Source organism: Geospiza fortis, unplaced genomic scaffold, assembly GCF_000277835.1.
Source record: "Geospiza fortis unplaced genomic scaffold, GeoFor_1.0 scaffold383, whole genome shotgun sequence".
Lineage (NCBI taxonomy): Eukaryota > Metazoa > Chordata > Aves > Passeriformes > Thraupidae > Geospiza > Geospiza fortis.
The window spans coordinates 110,773-134,010 of NW_005054484.1; the positions used below are offsets into that span (position 1 = coordinate 110,773).

The 23,238-nt window shown below is 45.9% G+C and overlaps 1 protein-coding gene across 1 annotated transcript in view; it reads left to right on the plus strand.

Moving 5' to 3' along the window:
- The window catches only part of WTIP (WT1 interacting protein), a 56,855-nt gene extending 45,275 nt beyond the window's left edge, over nucleotides 1–11,580 (plus strand). The window contains exons 4-7 of the mRNA XM_005428462.2: nucleotides 1,671–1,801; nucleotides 2,864–2,915; nucleotides 4,618–4,686; nucleotides 7,510–11,580. Coding sequence (XP_005428519.1) covers nucleotides 1,671–1,801; nucleotides 2,864–2,915; nucleotides 4,618–4,686; nucleotides 7,510–7,662 — 405 coding nt within the window. The 3' untranslated portion in view covers nucleotides 7,663–11,580. The remainder of the gene's footprint in view (nucleotides 1–1,670; nucleotides 1,802–2,863; nucleotides 2,916–4,617; nucleotides 4,687–7,509) is intronic.
- Nucleotides 11,581–23,238: the final 11,658 nt, after the last annotated feature.

Genomic DNA, 23,238 nt, shown 5'->3' on the forward strand with positions numbered 1-23,238 from the left:
CCGTGTATCTGTTTTTCTCTTGCTTTAAAGTGTGCATGAAGCTCAGTGTGCCTCAGAGGAGTAGCTGGTATGCTGCACACACGGAGGTTCAGTCAGAGCTGGAGCAGGGACTTCACTAATGAGGATTCTGGCTCATATTCTGGCACCACTGGTTGGACAAGGATATTGTTCATTTTAGCCCAAGAGCAAATCTCTGGAGTTGTGGAGGGGGAGGGGTATCCTGACGGGCTTGCTTTGAGCTGGCCCTTAACTGCAGAATCCCAGGCAAGAGTCCATAATATCTCACTGGTGGAACTCAGTAGCTGCAAGCTTGGCAGGTGCTTGTCTGCCTCTCTCCCATCAGCAAGTGTGCTCTGACAAAAGGAAACAGCTCTGGGAGCTCCAGGAGTTCAGCTCTCCTGTTTGGGTAATTCCAGCGTGCTCCTGCCTGGGAGCACAGCCCAGCCCTGCTGAGTGCTGGCCTGGGGCAGAGCTGGGGCTGTGCAGGACCCTGCAGGGCTGGCTGAGGAGCTGCCCTGTGCTCAGGGCTGTGGCTGCACAGCTGTGCCAGGCTGGCACTGCAGTGTGCTCCTGCAGCAGCACCAACCCCAGCACAGGGACCAGCTGCCTCTGGCTCAGAACGGCCTGCCCAGTCAAACAGAGTCTGATACCACTGAGTCACAGGGCTTCATCAGAGAGGGAAATAAAGGTTAAATTAAACTGGCCTTTTTTTCTGCACTTCTTTCCTCTTGGTTTCATGTTTATTCATAGAATCACCTATAGGGCCATGGGAGCTTGGTCTGTGTAGATTTTTCATCTCAAACTTCCCAGCAGCTCCAAGCTGAGCACTGTGCTAGCAGCTAAAACTTTGAAATTACCTTCCAAAGATACTTCTTACACCTAAAATGTATGGAATTTGTCTTATAATCTGTTGAGAGCTGACTGAAAGTGGTAGCTGTGCTTCACTCTTCCCAGGGGCTTGTTCATGGGTTTGCAGTGTCCTCCTCGAGGTCCCAGTGCCACACTGAGTGTCACACACAAGGATGTCAGGAGTGGGGGATCTGTTCTGTAGTAGTGCAGCCAAGGTTGCATCAGACCTTTCCCTGAAACCTTTAAAATACAGCAGGGAAAAGCCTGGGCAGTGCATGGATCAGTATCCAAACACATGGATAGTGGTGGAATTTTATCAGAAACCGATGGGCCCCTATGACTGAGTGATAACCAGTCAGTAACTCTGGGAGATGAGGATCCTTAGTTAATAAAGAGACATCTCTTTATTTGTTTGTTTTGTTATTTAACTTTTGAGTAATGACCAGTTTGGATTCTGTCTGTCACAGCCTGTTACATTTTGTAAGGTAACTCTGTATCCCAGTACCTTGTATTTGGGATTTCCCCAGAGATGGTCTGTGAAGCCATTTTTAATTTCCATTGGCAGTACTGGCCCTGCAGAGCTAAAGCTGATGGGCTTAGCCTGATTTGCAGTTCTTGCTGTTCCTTGGGAGCATATTGAAACCCACTAAAATAAGCAAGCTGATTGTTTTAAGAGGCCCCTTGCTGACAGATCTGCAGAGCGGTAATTTCATCCCGAAGTGCTTTTCTCACTGTCATTATTGAGAGAGACACAGCAGTTTATGGGGAGACAATATCTCATGTAATCATGCATCCACTTATTTTGTTGTTTGCCTCACAAGATCTTACAGGCCCTTGGCAAGTCCTACCATCCTGGCTGCTTCCGCTGCGTGGTGTGTAACGAGTGCTTGGATGGAGTCCCCTTCACTGTAGATGTGGAAAACAATATTTACTGTGTCAAAGACTACCACACGTGAGTACACAAATCCACTGCATGCTCAGCAAAGTTACAGTAGTTAAATCATTGAGGTAGTTATAAGCCTTGGGACAAATAAAAAGGTCACTCCTGTTTGCTCAGATGTCCTTCAACTGCTTCTTTCATGCGTTGCATTTGTAATGCATTTTAAGGTTTGTTCAGCAGTACCTTATGGGCCCAGTATGGCACACAGTGGCCAAGTGAGGATGAAAATCAAATTGTGTCAGAGGATGGGCTTCTTGGGGCTGTTCCTCTACTTCCTTCAGGACTGCCAACGCTAATTACACCAGGCCACTTCTGCAAGTGTTGGTTGGTTCTGCTGGCTGCTTCATGAGCAGAGGCTCTGGCAGTGCTTGACACAGTGTAAGTTTTGTTAAACAGAGCACATGTAAGGAACAGTTACTGTTAGAACAATCTGAGCCTTACCTGACAAAAGGTAGAGGTTTAAGAGATTGTTTTTGGACTCTTTTCTGATTCCACTCAAAGGCAATGGGATCCTGCTCTTAGCTCAGTTAGCCAATAACTCAGTTATGCAGCAGGAGTAAATCACCCTGAATTCAGCCCTGTTGGTGCCAGTCTGAGTGTTACAAGGACACAGTGAGTGTTGGCCCAGTGATAAAATACAGTTGAGGACCATGAGCCCATTTGTGTATTTAGCTGGGAGATTCTGGCCATGATCAGCCCCTCTCCTGTTTAGGACACATGGTTGTGTCTTTCTGATGTCAGAGTCCCCAAGTCAGGAGCTGCTTTGTAGTCAAGCATCAAGGCTCTGGAAGAATTGGAATGATTTTATAAATAAAGGAAGGAAAGAAAAATGGCATATACAGGAAGAGGGGTGGATTCACTATGCCTCAAGGTTGGTAAGACCTAAACAATAAAGCTGGGATAGATCAGCCTTTCCCAAATCTCCTTTTCATTGAATATCAAACAATTAGAGGCATTTCAAATCCTGTGGATCTCCATTTTACTAAAAACAAGGCATGATTACAATGGCTTTCTTGCTTCTGCTTTTTGAAGATGCTTTAAATGTGATTGGAACACTTTCTTCTTGCACCCTAGGGTTTTTGCACCAAAATGTGCTTCCTGTAACCAGCCAATCCTCCCAGCACAGGTAGGTGTTAACATGCACTGACTCCTGGGGAAAACAGCTGCTGGCACATGGGCACTTTCTAAAAACACACTAAAGGCTTCTCCTTCCTCTCCAGAATTGTACCATGTTAGATACTAAATTAAACACAGTTCAGCAGTAAAGTCACTCCCAAACATTCCCAGAGGTTGTAACAGTCACACTACTCCTACAGCATAGTACCTTTTATCTTTAGAGTGCTTTCCAGGTCTTCATTAATCTGTTAGAAACTTCATTTAATTGAAAACACTGACTGGGGCTCCAAGAACAACTCAGGGAGTAAAGCCCTTGAAGGGGCATCTGATGGCTGCTGACCCTGTGAGAAGGCCACCCAGTCTGTAGTCCTGAGGTGGCAGTGGAATGGAAGTTCTTAAAGGGGTTGAAAAGGCAACAACAAAAATGGAACCAGGTGAAACCTGCCTGCAAGCTGAGCCTGTGCTGAGCTTGGACCAGTTAATAACACTACTGACAGTGCTATTGGCACAATTAGCTCAGACTGGGGCTCCCTGGTGCTCTGGTGGGTGCAGGACCCTCTGAGCTGCCTTTGCTGAGGTCACTGACCAGCTCATTTGTAAGCAAGGGCCTTAGCATCTCCCTGCTGTTCCTCTGAGCACCAGAGCTTCCCTCCTGAGAGCTGCTGTGCCCCAGTGAAGCCTGATGCTAGAGCCTCTCACGTGCCCATCTCCATCACTCTGCACTACTCTCATTTGTCATTAGTATTTCTGTTAATTGGCCAAGTAACCAAACCCAAAAAAAACCCATAAAGGCTGAACGAGAACTGCTGTCCTGATGGGTTGTGAGGAGAAAACCTCTATGTAAATGTCACTGAATTTGGGTCTTAAATAAGAATTCTTTTTTCTTTTCAAGAAAGAAAGGAAAAGAAATAAAAGGCAGTCACAGAGCTGACTCACCTGATGAGTAGCAGGACACACTCCATATGCTTTCCCTGGGAGATTTCCTGGGTTAGTTCAAGTCTGGCAGTGCAGGTGCTGACTTGCCCACAGCTTCTCTCAGACATGGTCCACATCATATCTGCTGCTCTAATCACACCTGGAACTGGAAACAATGCAAGGCAACCAACCTAATGAGCTCTGTCTTCAGAGTGGATCAGGAAAAGAGCCTGTGAGGTTACAGAAGGGTATGGGCTGCTCTGCAGGCCTGGGGCTCAGCCAGGATTGCACAACTCTGCTGAGGTTTAGCCTGTGCAGGTCATTACCTGCCAGACTGGTATGTCAGTCCCTGTGGGGACACACAGTGATGTGTGCATGTGCAAAAGAGCTGTGCAGCAGATGGTTGGAGAGGAACACAAGTCCTGGAAATCAGAGCAGGAGGCATACAAGGAAAAGTTACCCAATGAGCAGGTTTTTGATGGGTAATTTGTTCAGATTCTGGGTGCCCTTGGAAGATTACTTGATTTCAAGACTGATTTGTTGCTTGAGGATGAGGCTTTGGCTGCACTTCCCAAATGACCTGTGCAGTTTAGATGTGCCAGACACCCAGAGTGCTGCTGCACAGCTGAGGAGTGGTGCAGGGCCATGCCCAGGGCCAAGACATCCAGTGGGCACAGAGCTCTGAAAAACTGCTCTGTCACTGAAAAACATTTCTGAGAGACCACTGTCACTGTGTCCTGAGACACCAATGTCACTGTGTCCTCAGACACCACTGTCACTTTCTCTGTGCTCCCCAGGGCTCCGAGGAGACCATCCGGGTGGTGTCCATGGACAAGGACTACCACGTGGAGTGCTACCACTGCGAGGTGAGCGGTGAGCGCCGGGCCCGGCCTGCGGCATGGCCTGTCCTGGGGACCTGCTCTGTCCTGGGGACCTGCTCTGTCCTGAGGGACCTGCTCTGCCCTGGGGGACCTGCTCTGCCTTGGTGGGACCTGCTCTGTCCTGAGGGACCTGCTCTGCCTTGGTGGGACCTGCTCTGTCCTGGGGACCTGCCCAGCCTCAGGGGGACCCTGACTCCCCCCTGGGCTGCACTCCCTGGCTCCTGCCCCCCTGAGCAGGCAGGGCTCTGCCCCACAGCTCCTGAGGAAGACAAACAGGTGGATGCTGCCTGGGCTGGAAGCAGTGCTGCCATCACCAGTACCACATTAGTTGTGGAGGGTTTTTTTTCCCAATATATGAGCTTCAAAGCTGGGCTTGGTTTGTTGGGTTGAATTTGCTCAGTACTTCTGGATGGGGAGTGAGCACAGTAGGTGCCAGTTCTCTTTTTCCCCATCTCTAGGTACAGTCTGTAGGGCTCTGATCTGAGGAGACTTGAATTTGCATTGGCTGGGCAGGGAAGGAGTAACACTGGAAGGCCTTTCTAGGGGATCTGGTTTCTCCATGCTGAATGAATATTGATTCTTTACTAGGAAATGGACCAGGATATTATTGACTTTCTGTCGCCTTTTTGGGAGTAGTTTCTTATTGTGCAGATCATGTAAAGATTTATTGCCACAGATCAAGTTGTGGAATTAGTGCTCTTGCTTCAGAGAGGAGACTTGAGTTCATCCTTATCCCACAGCCAGGAACATGAGAAGGGAAACAAACTCACTAAGCTGGGATCAGCCAAAACCTTCCCTTTTGCTGTAGGTTTGGCACTCTGACAAAGCACACAAATATCCACAGAGATCTTCCCTGTTAGCACCAGGGGCAGAAATACAACAGTGCTGCCCTTCAGGCACTGTTGCATGAAGGTTTTACAAAGAATCTTCTGACTGAGAGAGAAAATAACAAAATTCAGGGCATCTTGAAATGTTATGTACTTAAATGTAAGGAAGGCCCCATCCACTCAGCTATCTCCTTTCAACAGACACCTGATACTCCATCCATTTCTATTAATTTTTCAAGAGAAATTGGCACAGGAAATCACAGTATTTTGGAGAGCTGAACTTCCCTCCTCCTTCCCCCAGCTATTGCTTTGTGCAGGCTTCACCTCAGATGACAGCTCCCTCCCCTGCTCTCAGGCTATTGACTTTATGCTGGAATGTCCCACTGGGGGTTTATTTTCCCTTCTGTTTCATTATTCATTTCCCCATTCTCCTTCCCATTTGAGGCAAATCAAGCTGCCTCCACATCTGCCCAGAAAGGCAGAGTGCATTTATGTACAGAAATCAGGAGGTAGCAGGGCTGGGTTTCTGCCTGATGCTCTCAAATCAGGCTCTCTGCACACTGCTGTCCCCAAATGCTGCTGGAAAAGCGAGTGCAGGATTTTGAGGTACACCAGGTAGGCACATGAAGACTTTTAGCAAAGGCTGCATGACTCAGGCAGCCACTCCTCACCTGCTGCTGGTGTCACCCTCAGCTGGTGGCCATGCAGTCAGTGGTCAGGTTGGAAACTTGGCAGCTGTTCTGTGCCATCTCTTCCACATGCAACCACTTGACTTCTGTGGAGGAGTTCAAGGCCTTTTGCAGATCACTGGAGCCCCATTCTGAAACTGAGACCCACTGACAAGGCAGCCTTTCTCCTTGCAGAAAGGGAATTCAGTTTTGGAGAGGGAAGAAGATACAAACACTTGGCATATCTGTAGGGCATCTGAAATTGGTAAATTCTAATTTTTAATCTTGTATAAATTGCTGTAAAATCATTATATAATATGTAGCAACACAGAGAAAATTACCTTGGCAGATACTTCTATTAAGACTAACACTGCAGTTTTAAAGCTTGCTTTAAAACCCATTTTCAGTCTTATTTCAGTATTGTAAAATTTGAGGATTTAAACTTGAGCTGTGAAAGATGAAAAATTATACTCTGTGTTCAGTTAAAAGTGTTGCATTTGTTTTCAGTACTAAAACCACCTGTATACCCAGTTTGTTCTGTTTGGCTTTTATTTCTTTCTATTAAGTGCACAGATAACTACTCAGAATCTCTGGTTTCTCAGAACTGATCACAGTAATCATTTCTAAGTATTTAACATACTTGAAACATTAAACCTGAGTACCAAACTTCACAGATTTCCAAATGCCCTCAGAATTACAGTGATGGAAATCAGGGTGGTCTCTGTTGCAGTGTACACAAGAGTCAGCAGGATCACTGTTAGCTGCTTCTCTGTTTATCTCTGTCTCTGTCTGTAGTTATGTGTCAGTCCCAGAGGTACCAGCATTTCCACTAAAGATGGACCACTGGCCTTGAAGTCTTTAAGTTCTTTTCATTCCAAATTAGAGAAAGTGTAGACGTGCTCCAGAAGTAAGCTATGCCACCTCTCCCCCCTTTTGCCCTCCCCTCTCATTCTCTGTTTATGCTCCCCCCATCTGGCTGGCTGCCTTGCTGCAGAATCAGCTCCCCCTCTGTTCAAGCCTCTGCCAGGTTGTATTTGGCAGGGTCAGCTCCTGGCCTGCTTTTAGGCTTTTGGTTTGCATCCCCATTTATTAGATGGACAAGAGAGCAGAATGGGAAAGAGAGGTGACCAAAAGGTTGGGCACTGCTGGATCTCAGTGATGGCAGTGTGAGATGGCAGGGTGCAGATCCCAGGAGCTCTGGGGCTGCTGGCCTTGGGGGCAGGGGGAGCTCTGGGGCTGTGCAGGACAGGGCAGCAGGGCTGGGAGAGGCCTGCCTGAGTCTCACTGATCTGGGATGTCTCTCTTCCTTCCAGGACTGTGGCTTGCAGCTCAATGACGAGGAAGGCCATCGTTGTTACCCCCTAGAGGGCCACTTGCTCTGCCACAGCTGTCACATCAGGCGCCTTAATATCAAACTGCCATCACATCCACCTCCGAGCTACCCCATGCATGTCACAGAACTCTGAAAGACATTGCCATGATCAGAGAGCCGTTGGAAAGAAGACAAAAATCTAAAACTTCCTTCCGTGTTCCTTTAAAGATGAGGTTCCAGTAATAACCATCTAAACCAGCTATTTATTTTTTGAATCAGAGGTGAGGGGTCCTTTTCTGATCTTGTACATATGCATTCTTTTATCTAGACATTTTCATTGAGACACCGTCTACTTGAACAAATAATTCACCACTAAACTGTAACTGTAAATGGCAGCATTTCTAAAAACAATGGTACAAAGGGCTGTTCTGCACTCCCTGCTCTCTTCCTTCAGTGGAGATTTCACCCAAGTAAGGAGTGTAGAATTACTTTCCAAAAGTTAGCACCTTATCATATTGCAGCAAGCATGATAAGATAAATGCTAGCATTTTAGCTAGTTTTGTTGAATTCTGGTCTTAGAGAATACTTAGATTCCAGAAGTAGGGAATAGGGAGCAAGCAGGTGTTTTAGCCAGGACAGTTTTCAGCAAGGTTAAAGCAGGCTGGTCTGTGAAGAAGTGTCAGGCCAGCTCTCCATCCTACAGGGTCCCACAGTCATCCAAAGATAGTTATTTGGCTTGTTCAAGAAACATGGCAAGCCTCTGATGAGAAAACCCACAGTACATAGGATTGTATCCAAAAATTGGCACTTGCAGGGTCAGCAGTTGCAGCCCTCTGTAATTGCTGGCTGTGTAGCCATGGCTCCAAAATGCATTCCTATCAACTGGACCATTTGGCACTTACTAAAGAATTCATCTTTCAAACCTGTTTTTTGTTCAATAGGGTTCTATGCAAAGGTACACTTGTCTTTATACTGCTTGTTTTATCCAAGACTTCATTTGTTACCAACTGCTTCATGATTGTATGTTGAGACATTATTAAAGAGAGGCACGGTGGTTTGGTATTACCTTTTCAGCTTTGTGTTCTTTTCAAGATTACTTTTCAGCTGATTATGGTGATTGTCTTCATTGGAAAGCAAAGTGCAGCATGGCAGGAAGAGTAGTTTAGAGAGTCAGACCACGAAACATCAGTGTTTACAACAAGTGTTAGCTGTACATAGACTGTACACACTTTCATGTTTTGCATAAGCTTTTACAGTACCCTCAGACCTCTGGGGAGAAATATATGTCTTCCATATAGGAAGTTAGATGAATCTTTTTTTATGGTTTGTTTTCTACCGTGTGCTGATGTTTTACATGCAAATCACACATCTGTATGTCAAAAAAATTCCTTGCATTCTCACGAGAATTGACCCAGCCTTCCTGAAGCTGCAATTTACCATTGCTGTCTTTAACTGTATTCAAAGTTACATTAAAATAAAATTCTTCAGCCCCAGAGGAAGTAGAAATACCAGACTGGATTCTTGGCATGTGTAAATTGGGCCATTTCCATGCCAGTTCCAGCACTGGAGAATCTGCCCGATCTGTTCGGAAACGATCCCGTGTTCAATCCAGCATGCAGACTGATGGAATGACTTATTTGGCAACACCATTGCAGTTTAGTTTCTTATGCTCCATTGACTTTTTGAAAGCCATTTGTGGTACTCTTGAAAAGCACAAAGAGCATCCAATGGCTACTAATTCCTAAGTGGAATAATTAACTCCCTTAACAGAACTTTTTGATAGTCTGGAATTTCCTTATGAGGAAATGTGGGGGGAAGGGGAACAGGAAAAATTCCTGAGAACTGTTTTTTCTGTTAGTAAGGAACAAAAAGGATGATTTCTGAACTTCTGCCAGACTTCCATTGGCCTGGATTAACCTGTCCTACTGAAGGCTCCTGGGCGAAGTAATTTTGTAGTTAAAATGTATCAGTTTATAATTAACATGTTTAATGTGGATGCCAGGATTTGAAGTAACTACAGTGCAGTCAGTGCCCCATTTCTGCACGGGGGCCCAAGAGGCCTGGCCTGCAGATGAGAGGCCAGGGGTGCACCTGCACTTCTGCATTTGCAGTCACTCCCTCTGTGTCCACAGTCAGCAGCACAGCCTCAGGAGGAAGTGGAACTACATGTGCCAGCAAATGTTGGAGAAAGGGGGAAAAATGTCTTAAACTGGATTGTATGACTAGGTCAATTCCTTCAGGTTACTACAAACATGGAAGGTGCCAGAGCTTCAGGATAAACTTTTAGCATCAGCTGCAATGGAATGCATTTTCCATTGCAGGAGGGTGCTGTGGACCACATTTAGCTTTGAGGCATTTTCACCTGCGTGTCATTACATGCAGTCTTTACCCAGATTAAGAAATCATTAAAATACATAGAGTAGGCTTGGGTATGTTCCTGGGAACAAATAACAGTACTTGCTGAACTGGAAAAATGCTTTTCTCTACCAGTAGAGAAGCAAAACCTCCACACTGACAGTGGACAGAGCTGGAGGTGACTTACCCTGGCATTCAGCCCAGTCCTCTGCCAGCACCTTCCTGAACACTTTGCCTCCATCAGGGCATCAGTTTAAGTTTCCAACATACTTTCTAAGGGCCAGCACACTTTCAAACATGTACATACCAGACCATTTCTTCATGTTTTTTTTCAAAATGATCATCCTGTAGAACAGAATATATTTAATTTCATTTGACATGCTGATTTTTCAGTCTCTTATAGTTCTGTGCAGTTCTGATCTGTTAAGTGTCACCATGGTAAAAATTCTGAAAGGTAATATGTCAATACAGAATAAGCAATTTGTTTAAAACCAGAAAGCAGCAGCTGTTGTTCTAGTATTTTCTATAGACAGATGCATTCCATTACTGTATTACAAAGTGCAGCTTTGCTTTTCCAGCATTTACTATAAAAACTGGGGCTTGAGTGAGATTTGCCAGGTTTGGTTGGGTTTTTTTTCAAATCAAAGAGAAAAATAAAATCAAACCTAAAATAATGATGTGCTGTACTCTTTAATGCTAGTGACAGTTTCTGCACATTTTACCTCCTGCCTCTGGGGATAATGTAAATGAGAACTGTCGTTTTCATGATTTTCTTATGGAATATTCTTACATTTAATCAGTTCAACACAGATGAAAACTTCCTAAGTTCGTTTTACAGTGCAATTTTCTTGAGAAGCCGTTACTGTACTTTGAGAACATTTCCATAAAGTTACATCAATACAACCTGCTCTCATTTGCATCAGGGCTGCCCCTCCCACCTGGGAGGGGAATCCTCCCCAGCCCCTCCACAGGAGCTGCTGCAGGGTGAGTTCCAAAGAAAGGACCAAAATCATCCTTTGAAAACAAAAGAATGCACTCAGAGAATCGAGCTTACAGAGAGGGTTTGTTGGGGTTTCTTTCCTTTTCCTTGTGTGCATGTGTGTGTATATATTTTGTAAGGTGGAGCTTCAAAAGGAAAACATGGTTAGAGGAACTCTTTAAGACCAGAAATTCCAGAGTAGTAAAGTAAACCAAAGCTCTAAAGGAAACAAAAGCTGCTTTCTTGTGTTTCAAGAAAAGTTTAAAAGTTTGTGATTCATCCTGTAACTAATGCCGTAACTAGAGTATATAATTTGACTTAAATTAAGTTTTCATTTGAGAAATATTTTCATTTTCTTTAAAAGAATATAGTTTTCTTCCAAGAACTTGGACCAACATTGATTTTTATTTTGTAGGAAATATATGAATTCCCAGTTTGTATATCATGTAACTAGTTTACATGCTGAAAATATACATTAGTTAACTATTTTTGTATATATATATCCTTGTAAAACCTTTCAATGTGCTTCTGTCTTTTAGTCTTTAGAATTACTTGTGGTTTTGTGTTTCAGTGTTTGATTCCCTTGATTGTTGAAGAAAAAATTGGGAAATGTAGATTTATTTATCTAAAGAAGAAGCTACTTGCTATCATCTTAAGTTATTTAATATTAAAGTCAGAAGTTTCATTTAACCTTAGATGCTATAATCTGCTTTTTTCAATAAAGACATTTTGTAGTTATCTCTGGTTTTGTAGTCTGTTGCATGTAAGTATTTTATATTTATTTAATCTAGGTAGGCATTAAAACTATTTTCAGGAACCCTTGTATTGCCTACAGAAATGCCTAACTGATATTAATTGATTGCAGCTGCATCCATGAAAGAGTTGGTCCTCTAGTGCAAGTGTTACTAATTAAGGTCTAAAATGTGCCCACAGCTAACGTTCTGCAGCTGCACTTAGAAAAGAATTTAGGCACTCTGGCACTTTTTAATTAAGCTTTAACCAGTCTGGCTAGTTCACATGTCGGACAGTCAGTATTGAGGAACACTTCCTTTTCTAAACTCTCATTATTTTTTGGAGTGTTCCACAAGAGAAATATTTGTCTGGGCTATGAACTTAGCTTGAAGCACTTGGACCTTGGTTTGGGGAATTTTCTCTATATTCTTGTGAAGTCACAGTAATCCAGAAACTGTGGCCAGAGCTTTGATAGGATCAGAGAGATGCGTGTTTGTCTGTTTTGCCTTTCTGAAGCTTTTTGCCACATTTCTGTCTCCAGTTTCTTGGCACAGATGGGAGCCTGGTCACATTTACCTTCCCCAGCCCGTGTCCTGCAGGAGCAGCTGTGTCCATTGGGCAGGAGGTGCACTGGTGCCTTGTCTCCAGCTGGCCAGAGGAGAGAGGACAGCAGAGTTCTTTCCTTGTTTCCTCAGTGTCCTCCTTTCCATCAGGCTGGGCAGTCTGCTCTGGTGAATGTTCTTCCCTGCAGTGGAACACATCAAACACAAGCTGCTCTTGGGGGTGTGCAGCCACCCTCTCATCAGAGGGGCCTCTGCAGCTCTGCCACCCTGGCTTGGCAAAGCCCAAATGACTTCACAGCTGGAAAAGAAACTTCCTGGAGGTTTTCCCACAATGGCTATTTTGGCAAATTTTTCTTCTGCACAGTCAGAATGGAAAGAGTTACAGATGCCACAATTGTTTTAGAGACAGTCTGCACTTTGGTGCTTTGAAACAGATGTACCACACTTCTGCAGGGCCCTCACATACATGCTATTTTCTCACTCATTATTTTCAAAAATTCATTCAAAATGAGCAATCCAAGCCCTCCTTGAAGAAAAAAAAAAAGGCACAAAGACTGGCCAACCCAAAGCATTTTAGCAGAGCCTTACTACATGGGTGACACAAATGTACTTAATAAAATCTAGGACATCTTAATGCAGCAAGAATTTACACCAACTCATAATCAACTGACTGAAAAGAACAGAGTACTTATAAACCTTAATTTTGTTCCATGTAGGCCTCTGAGCAGAAAGCACAGACTGGAGAAATGAACATTGGTTCATGGCAGGGTGGGTGTGAGTCAGGCCCTGGCTCCTGGGGAGTGCCACCAAAGGCTGCAGTGCTGGCTCCCTGCTCTGTGCTGGGTCCCTGGCTCTCTGCTGGGTCCCTGCTCTGTGCTGGGTCCCTGCTCTGTGCTGGCTCCCTGCTCTCTGCTGGGTCCCTGGCTCTGTGCTGGGTCCCTGCTCTGTGATGGGTCCCTGCTCTCTGCTGTGTCCCTGGCTCTCTGCTGGGTCCCTGGCACTCTGCTGGGTCCCTGCTCTGTGCTGGCTCCCTGCTCTGTGCTGGGTCCCTGGCTCTGTGCTGGGTCCCGGCTCTGTGCTGGGTCCCGGCTCTGTGCTGGGTCCCTGCTCTGTGCTGGGTCCCTGCTCTGTGATGGGTCCCTGCTCTCCGCTGTGTCCCTGGCTCTCTGCTGGGTCCCTGGCTCTCTGCTGGGTCCCTGGCACCCTGCTGGGTCCCTGCTCTGTGCTGGGTCCCTGGCACTCTGCTGGGTCCCTGGCATGGCAGTCAGCCCACAGTTTGTGTGTTCTGACACTCTTGAACCCCATGGCTGCTAAACCTGCTGTGCAGCTGATTTGGGAGGGCTTGGCCAGCCCTGCTCTTAGCAGCCACCCCCAGGGCTGCAGCCCTCACCTTGCAGCTACTGCACAGTGCCAGGACGCTGCCAGGTCACCCCAGGACTGAGCCAGAGACATTTGTTGGTTATGGAAACTGTTAGAAAGATGTGAACTAGGGCTGGTGAGGCTGTCTTCAGTCCCCACAGTTCATAGAATAAATGAGGATGGACAAGATGTCATTTGATGCAACACCTCACCATCAACATACACACACACACAAAAGCAAATATGTGTGTGTACACGAATATAGATTTGTTTAGGTTGGCAAAGACCTCTAAGATCATTGAGTCCAACCATTAACACAGCACAGCCAAGGTCACCACTAACCCCTGTCCCCAAATGCCACATCCTCACATCTTTTCTATCCACCCAGGGATAGTTATGCCAATGCTTGATAACCTGTTCTGTGAAGACATTTTCCCTGCTATCCTACCTAAACCTCATCTGGCACAACTTGAGGCCATTTCCTCTTGTCCTGTCCCTGTTCCCTGGGAGCACAGCCCGACCCCCCCGGCTGTCCCCTCCTGGCAGGGACTTGTTCCGAGCTACAAGGTCCCTCCTGAGCCTCCTTTTCTCCAGGCTGAGCCCCTTCCCAGCTCCCTCAGCCTCTCCTGGGGCTCCAGCCCCTTCCCCAGTTCTGTTCCCTTCCCCTCCAGGTCTTTCCTGCAGGCAGGGCTCCACAGCTGAGCCCAACACTCATGGTGTGGCCTCAGCAGCACCAAGTACAGGGTGACAATCCCTGCCCGGGTCCCAATGCCCACCTGGGCACTCCTGGGCTCATGTTCAGCCCTGTCACCAGCACCCCCAAAGCCTTTCCCTCTGCAGATTTCCAGCCCCTCTGCTGCTGTGCAGGGGGTGGTTGTGACCCAAGGACAGGACCCAGCATTTTACCTTGTTGACCCTCACACTGATGGCCTCAGCCCATCCATCCAGCCTGCCCTGATCCCTCAGCAGAGCCTTCTACTCCAGTAGGTCAACACTCCCACCCAACCTGATGCCATCATTTTATTTAGCTGAATTTGCTCAAACTGTGATCCCAGTTGGTGCAAGCAGCCTCATGCTTGGGGCAGCTTGCAGATAAGAAAATTTGAAGGAGAAACTACTAAGCAACGTCTGGAAATAGTGAGCAAGAGCTACCAGACATGGAGTAGGAGACATCAGTCTTCATTGGGTGTCTAAGCTGGACATGAAATGTCACCCTCTGAATAGAGGGCATTGGTTTCTGGAATAAATTGCAGGTCACTCCTCAGCCACCATTACTGGGCTCATCAGCAGCTGATTTATATATTTTAAAAGCTATGGGGCTCACTATAACTTCTGATAAAACTCTAGAAGACAAAAAAAAATATTTTCTTCCTGTTCAAAATTCATTTGAGATCCTATCACAGAGCTTGTTAAAATCCCCACCATCTCTTTACACTTTGAGACAACAAACCCAAGTTCCCATGTTGTTTAAGAACAATCTCCTGTCTGCAGTACCTGCACTGCCCTGTGCTGTCACTTTTTGTCCCATCTGAAGAAAATACACAACATTAGACAGCATAAATCACTGTGCTCACACAAAGAGCACAGGAGAAGGACAAGCTGAAAACTGTACAGAAAGTAAGAAACCATGAGGAGATCTGGTTTGCCAGAAGTGATGAAGTATCTAACCAGCAACACATTTAAGAACAAATTCTTAAATGCTTGCATCACAGCTGAAAAAAGAAATCCTCAAACCCCCTCATTTGTATGCACTTGTCTGGGAAGCCATTGCCTTGAAAAACAAGGTCTGCTTTGGTTAGTCACAGCAATTCAGGCAGTTAAGTGGACTACCCAAAAAAACCCATGTTCATTAAAACTTTGGCACATTTAAACTATTGCAGGAATGTTAAAGCCAACTGATCAGTTAATTACAAGGCAAATGAAAGCCAGAGACACCCGCAGTGGCTGCCCTGGGAAGGGAACAGTGACACCAGAGCTGCCACACGGTGACAGCAGGGCTGGCACTGCTGGCCATGGCACTCTGCTGGGTCCTGCTGCCTGACAGTGCTCAGGGGCATTGGGACACGACAGGAAATCCCTGGGTCAAGCTGTGTCTTTTACTATCTCAAGTTTGCAGCTGAAAACTTCATGAGTCACATGCAACAAGCATATGAGAGGGGAGTGAAGCAGTGATGAATTCTGCTCTGTAGGGTCAGGTTTTGGGGGGCTCTGGTCTCACCTCAGTGCCTTGACCTGAAGTTCTCAAAGCCCACACACTATGGATGGATACACAAGAGAGTAGGGCAGAAAATTAAAATGGCCTGTGTGGCAGGGTGCAATGCCAAGGAGAGAATAACAAGAGTTATCTGCAGTACCTGCAAACCACTTGTTTAACTGCACTTACCTGGATCAGTGGACATGGCTCCCAAAAATTTTCACAGAGTTTCTTCAGTGAGGCAAGAAAAGGGGCTGGTGTCCTGCACCAGGCATTGCTGCCTGACTCCCAAAAGGATGGTGGTGACACTCCTACCCACATGGCTCTGCCTGGGCTCACCTAGGAGCTCATCCCTTTCCTCACTTCTTCCTATGTCAGAAAAGGAATAGGGGAAAAAAGCACCACAGCTTTCTGCACCATTTACTGTCCATTCCTTATCAGGGCATTTCCCAGCAAGGGAGAGGAAGCAGCTGGCTGGGCACAAGGCTGAGGCTCTCAGCAGTGTCACTGTCACACAGGAATCCTTTTGTAAAAATGGCAAGTCTTGGTCCAACAAACATTATGGTCACTTTAGACACATTCTACTGCTTCTAGTGACGTCTTATGTTGTGGAATAATTCCTTTGCTACCTACATTCCTCACCCATAAATGCTACAGCTGCAGTTTATTTGGCTTGTTGTTCTTTTATCACCCCAATATATTGCAGTTAATGGTAAAAGTGACAGACATGCAACTGTATTTAGACCTGCCTTTACTTGGCTATTTCATTCTCTATTTAAAAGAAAATATTTGTAACCTTTTTAAAAATTACTTACTCTCCTTGCATTCAGCTAATAGCTGCTCACCTACCCACTGCACATCTTCAAATCACTAGACAAAAACTTATTTTTTAAAGCCAGAAAACCCTATTTTTAAAATTAGTAAATGTACTGCCAGTTAATATATAACTGGCTCATCATTTTCCAGAAGCCACATCAGCATGGGGAAAAAATTAACAAAAATATCTGTGCGGAAGGGCCCATGAATGCCCCTGAAAAGGAGCAGAAGTCCTTAAAGAATGTGCAATTCAAACAATCAGAAAAGAAGGAAGGTGGAGCAAGACAAAGTTTTCTTTTGATGTTTCTTGGATAAGGCCTTGAGCAACCTGATGCAGTGGGATGTGTCCCTGCACATGGCAGGGGGGGCTGGGACTGGGTGATCTTTAAGGTCTATCCCAACCCCTAAAATTCTGTGATTTCCCATTTCATTCTGCAGCATGCAGAAGAAAACCTGCTAAACCAAAGGCTCTGGCAGCCACCAGGCAATGCTTTGATAAAGCATGATGGATTTCAGGGTATAATTTAGCTGGTTTTGTTTTTCCTGCATTAATCATGATATCTTCAGAGGTGAAATATTTTCCTTTGCTGATGAGCCAAAAGATAGTGTGAAGGTAGGCAGCTACTGCACTGCAGTCAGTAGTGTCCATATCACCTTTCCCAAAAGTTTTATGGCTTTATTGGCACTCGGGTCCAAGGATCTCCTGCTGCAGGAATTTGCTTGCAGGCTCAGCAGGCCCATCAGGGAGGACAAAGAGGAGGTACCAAAGGAGGAGGTACCAAAGGCTGCTGTTTTCCTTGAGCTGGATCTGCAGCTGCAGCCTTGTGTGTGCAGGTGCAGCCCCAGGGAGAGCAGCCCTGCAGGGAGGTTGCTGCAGTGCTCAGCAGTGCTCCTGTGTGAAACAGGAGGGACAGGTGAGCCTGGCTGGGTGTGATGTGCCAGCTGCTCCTGGCTGTGAGGAGCAGCAGAGCTCTCTTGAGGTGGTGCATGAGCAGTCTCTGCGTGCCTTGTCCAAAATCTCTGCAGTTTTCATCACTGCATGTTGTCCCTTCTATCTGCTTGTGAGGAGAGCACAGGTTTTGTTTGTCCTTACAGCGCCTCCCACCTCAAAAGAGCCCCAGTCCCAAATATATGAACTCACTGCAAATACTGTACTCAATATATACAACTAAAAAATCCACATGTGGAGGTGTAAGTGGGCTGAAGGGCTGTTGTGTGCAAAGCTCTCCTTTTAGAGGGAAGCTGGTCACATCAGATCCACTGACAAAGGGTCACAGAGCATTTCACATGTTTCCCAATATTACTCCTCAGGGCCAGATGATAACACCACTCACATTTCCTCTCCCTATGTGACAGTAGTTACTCCTCACTCCCCCTCCAGCTGAAGTGTACCAGATTTCTTGTTTTCCAGGAGGAAATTCTCCCTGTCTGAGCTGCAGATCACACCCGAGCACAGGCAGCAGAGCAATGCCCACTGTGGCCATGGCCAGAGATGGGGACCAGACTGTGGGGCTGCTGTGGGGGCTCAGCATGCTGCCCCACAGCCTCCCCCAGCTAAGCACAGGTCTGCAAGCACAGCAAGATGAGCCCTCCTGGGGTTTGCTGTGTTTGGGTCTCAGGTGGAAGAAAAAAGCTGCAGCATGTAGAACTAAAGTAAAGGTGGACAAAAGGTGGGAGAGCCAGAGGTGACCCAGCCAGGGGCTGGACTGAGGAGCAGCTGGTCATTGCTCAGCCTCCTGCATGGTGCCTAGGGCACCAACTTTGAAGGACATGGGAACATCACCAGAGGCTTTTCCAGCAGAAATACCAAAGTTATTTCAGAGCAGATCCCCTTGAAGAGCATCCTCTGTCCTCCCCAGTGCTTCCTGTTGTGCCCAGCAGAGCCAGCGACCAAAGTGAGCCCTGGAGAGGCAAGAACAGCACCTCCAGCTCCTCTCCCCCTCTGCCAAAGTGCCTGGGAGCTGAGGGCCAGCACAAGAGCTCAGGGAGCCCCCAAGGCTGTGTGAGGGACCCACAGAGCTCTGTGGTGCTCCTGCCTGAGGAGATCAGCCATGGTTACCTGGGACACCCTGAGTGTCCCCATGCTGTGAACTGCAGTGACCTCCACTGAGCCCCTCCACAGCAAGGCCAGGTTTAACTGTGTGGCTATCTCAATTTCTTTTTTCATTTTTTGATAGTAGAACTTTCTGGAAGTCACTAAAAATAAGTCTGTTTGGGTTTTTAAGGCTGATTCAAACATATTTGTGTCGTCTGTCAAGATGGCACCTCCCCCTTGTGCCTACTTGACAACAGATTTGTCAGTCATGAAGAATGCTCTGTATGCACAGAAATATCTCGGGTTTCTTTTCCCATAATCAAAAGAAAACAAATCCCAGAGCAGCCCTGGCAGCCACTTCCCGCCAGCACTGCTGCCCCCTCTGAGACACATCATGCTCAGCTGCTACCAACAACAACAACAACAAAAAAAAAAAAGCAAAAAACCAAACCAACTCCCCCCCCCAAAAAAAACAAGAAAAAAAAACCAAAAACCCAAAAGCAAACAAAAACCCAACAACAACAACAAAAAAAAAACAACAGAAAAAAAAAAAGGAAAAAAAAAAGAAAAAAAATCCTGGAGCAAAGCCCCGAGCTCAGCTACTTCTCCACTAAGGATATCCCAAGGCATCAGTTAGATGTGTGTGGGTGCTTGGGCTGGACAAGGCAGCACAGGGGCTCTGCCCTGCCCTGCTCTGCTCCAGGCTGGCTGGTGCTCCCTGGCAGGAGCTGGCAGCTCAGTGAGCAATGCTGGCCCAGCTCAGCCCAGCCCAGCTTCCAGGGTGCCCCTCCTGCTGCCTGCTCCCAAAAGGCCCTTCCTGATTACAGAGGATTGGCATTTAGAGGGAACTGCAACGTTTTTTACCTCATTATGCTCCTTTAAATGCCTCCCTAATACCTTCATCTGTTGCTATGGTTAAATGAATTTCACCAGTTAGAGATGGTAACATCCTGTGGTTACAACCTGCATCTATCTATCTTGCTTAAATTTGGACAGTAAATTTGAGAGGAAAAAAACCCTGGTTTTAATTACAAGAAAGACAGTCTTGCAACTCCACAAGTTTAAAAGAAAACACCTTTCAGTATTACCAAAATCTTGGCCTAATGTAATAGCAGTTCTGCTATATGAAGAATTTTTATATCTAGTACTGAAAGCTGCCCTTATCAAAAATGGAAAATATAACATGAAAAAAAAATCTATCACAGCCATCCTTGGCAGTACCACTCCTGCAGTGGGTTTACATTGCTAGGTATAAATTAAAGAGATTCCACAGGCAGTTTCAATAATTTACTCAATTAGCCTTTTGCTTTCCCTGTCCATTTTCTGTAGCATTGGTGAGAAAATTGCTGGCTGCTATCTGGAATTGTTGAGGAAAGCTTCTGGAATGCTTTGCATTCCTGTGCTGGGGACCTTAGCAGAGCCCAGTGCCGGCACTGCCGGGTCTGCAGGGTCAGATGAGTCACTGCAGCGTCTCCTTTTCACGTCTGATCAACTGTGCAAAATCCTGGGGACAAATACTCCTGCACATTACTCTTATGTCCTGGGGATCTTCATTCAAAACCATTCAGAGAAAACAAGCATGAAACAAGGCTGCAAAGTGACATCATTTAAGAATTTCAGCAGAGTTACAAAAAACATCTGGGGGCCTAAACCAGCCTTTTGCTACCCACATACAGTACCCAGCACAATGGAGACCTCATGTATTATTGTGCCCCTGGACTTAGTGGCTTAATAAATAATTTCAGCAGACCTGCTAATTCATTAGATGTCTCACCTTATGCATTTACAGCAGCTTGGAACATCCCAAGACCTTTAATCCTTATCTAGGCCTCTTTCCTTAAATATATGTATCATCACACTGGATCTGCCACCATGGAAATGCAAAATAAATGTTCTGTATCATCACATTTTTTGGTGTGGAGTTGCACAAATTTCACCCCAGAGAGCTTTGGAAAAGAAGAAAATTACAGTAGCTTCAATCACAATAAAATATTCAGAAGATGAAGCTCAAACACATAAAGGATTCCAGTTGTGAAAGGTTTTTCACTGCAGTTCACTGTGAAGAAATAACCAGAGGCACCACTGAGCATTGTCAAACCCCTGCTGCATCAGCCTTTATGTATGTAGGATTCCACAAACCACTACACTGGGATTTTGTATTCATGTTTAAGCCAAACCCTAGTTCTTGTTCTTTGCTAATGAGAGGGGAAGGGCATGGGCAGGGAAAAGTACCGACACCAGGGCATGACAAAGAGCAAGGAGAGAAGACAGTGCCAAAGGAAAACACCTGCCTGTCTTTAATTTGGAGACAAATTGCTTCTCAGGGCTGGGTTTCATGAAAAACAGCAGCTGAGCACAGCTCCTGTTGGCCTTGGCAAAGCCATAGCCTGGGGACACAGCCAGGTCTTGGGACAGCTTAATCCTCTCAAAGCTCTTGGTCCACGAGCAAAGCTTGGAGCAAGTCCCCATCCCTCAGGACACTTGAGGATGACCAGGAGCCAGGGACAGACCCCTGCCCTGTGTCCCCTGGCAGAGTGGACCCTTCTCCTGACCCTCCTCGTGTCCCATGGGGAGCACTGAGTGGCCTCCAAGCAGCAGGAGCATTTGGAGGGGTCTGGAGCAGACATTACTCAGGCAGGCTCTCCCTTCAGTGTCCATGTCCTCTAAACAAAGGGCAGCAATGCCACAGCAGTCACAGCCCTGTCACCAGCATCACTTCTGTGCTGGGCTGCATGCCTGCCCCAGCTCCACACAGATAAGAGTGTCTGCAGCCAGGGACAAGCTTACCTAATTAAAATGCCTTCACTCCTTGATTTCTTAACTTTCAAAAAGATGATACTGAGGTGGAGGTGTGGAAACACAGAAGCCTTTCCATTTGAGAATGGCCCACTTCCCAACTTTTAAAGGACTTGTGTACAGGACACTGCAGAATGCCATACAGCCACCTAGTGCTGGAAAAAAATCACTTCCCCACATCTGGGACTGTCCTCTGCAGTCCCACAAGTGCAGTGGAGACCAAGGAGGAACAAAGGCCAAGTCTCTGCAAAAGTCATGATGCACTTCCAGCTATGGACAGCAGCAAGTCTGAGAACAAAACTGATGAGCTGCACACAGGAAACAGCTTTTATCCCAATAAAGACAGGGAAAGACATCCCACAAATAACACAGCTGTGGCTTCTGTTATCTGTGGCACATCTCAGTACTCTGGGTTAGGCTAGTAACAAGCAGATCTGCTTCTTTTCAAGGGTGCCCAAGCTGCCCACCCCACTGCTGGCCCTCCCAACTCTGTCTCACCAAACATGTTGCTCTCTTCCTATCAGGGAACTACCAAGATTTTCTTCTGACAAAACCATCTAATTTCACAGCAATTCCTTGCCATGGTAAGACTGAGACTGCCTGTCCTGATATCTAATCATGGCTATAAAATGAAAGCACAGCATGCTCCTTCCAAGTCACTTGCTCCCACATTCACCTGCTCGGGTGGGGTGGCACAGGCAGCTGTGCAGCTGTGCAGTGGAACAGATCAGAGAGCTAATCTGAGTTAAAACTCTTCCAGCAAAAAGAAAAAGAAAGACAGGGGAAAAGGTTTGCATTCAGCCAGATCCATTACCTGGGTCCTGTTCACAGCATGGGGAAACAGATGCTCGTGCCAGCAGGAGACTGGGGCAGCACTGGCCCCTGGTATATTCAGCAAGCTGCAGCCCCAGTCACCATGTCTGCCCCACCACGGCCAGGAGCAGCCAGCAGAAATCTGCAATATGCCCTGCAATGCCTCCAGGGCATAACCCTGATCAAAGTCAGGTTAGGTAGTTAAACCTTTCTTTGAAACCTGTGTTTTTCCATAGCTTCTAGACTAGTTGCATGGAAGATGGTGGAGCTAACCCCACTCTGGATGAGTGCCATTTGAATGCCAGTTTGGAATATCCAACTTTATTGGGGGGTTTTCCCCTTAGAATTTGAAAATATTCTGCCACACAGCCAGCTAACTGGGTCTTAGAGGGATATGGTTTCTTGTTCTCTTGCTTATAAGGGAAACTTGAAATAAATTAAAATTATACTGGCCTCGTACTAAAGGTCAGCGTTGTGGGGAAAGATGACTTGCTCGGAATTCAGTCAGGAAGTTTAACACAAATAATCCAGCCTGAAGTTCTGTGAGAACAAGTCCCAGCCAACCAAAAAAAAAAAAAAAAGAGTGCTGATAGAACTAATTTAGGTATTAAATCTCTGTTTCCAAGCATTTTTTCCACTGATAAGCCCAGAGGCTTTTAAAGCTGCCATGTGAAAAATTATTTAGCTAGGTGTGAAAGAGAGATATATTGGTACCTTCCCAGATAAACACAGGCTTTTATCAGGAGATTTGCACAGGAATGAGCAGGAACAAGCAGGAGAAGGAACAAAGTGTTTTGTTGTGCATTACTGTGGAGATAGATTGCGCTGTACAGAGTGTCACAAATACTTGTGGTAAAGTTTTAGGCTGCCTCAAACTATTTTAGCAAAATGTTCATGCCATGAAAAAGCATATAAATAAAACCCAACAGTTATTTGCAAATAACTATTCTTTGTTAGTAAAGAAATGTCTTGCATTTGTACAGATGCCTTCTGTATCTGTAAAGCAACATTAGTCTCTATAAGGCTAAATCATGAATTACATTTGGAACTGTTCAGGACTTACCTTAAAGTCTTTGTGGGCTTTCTCT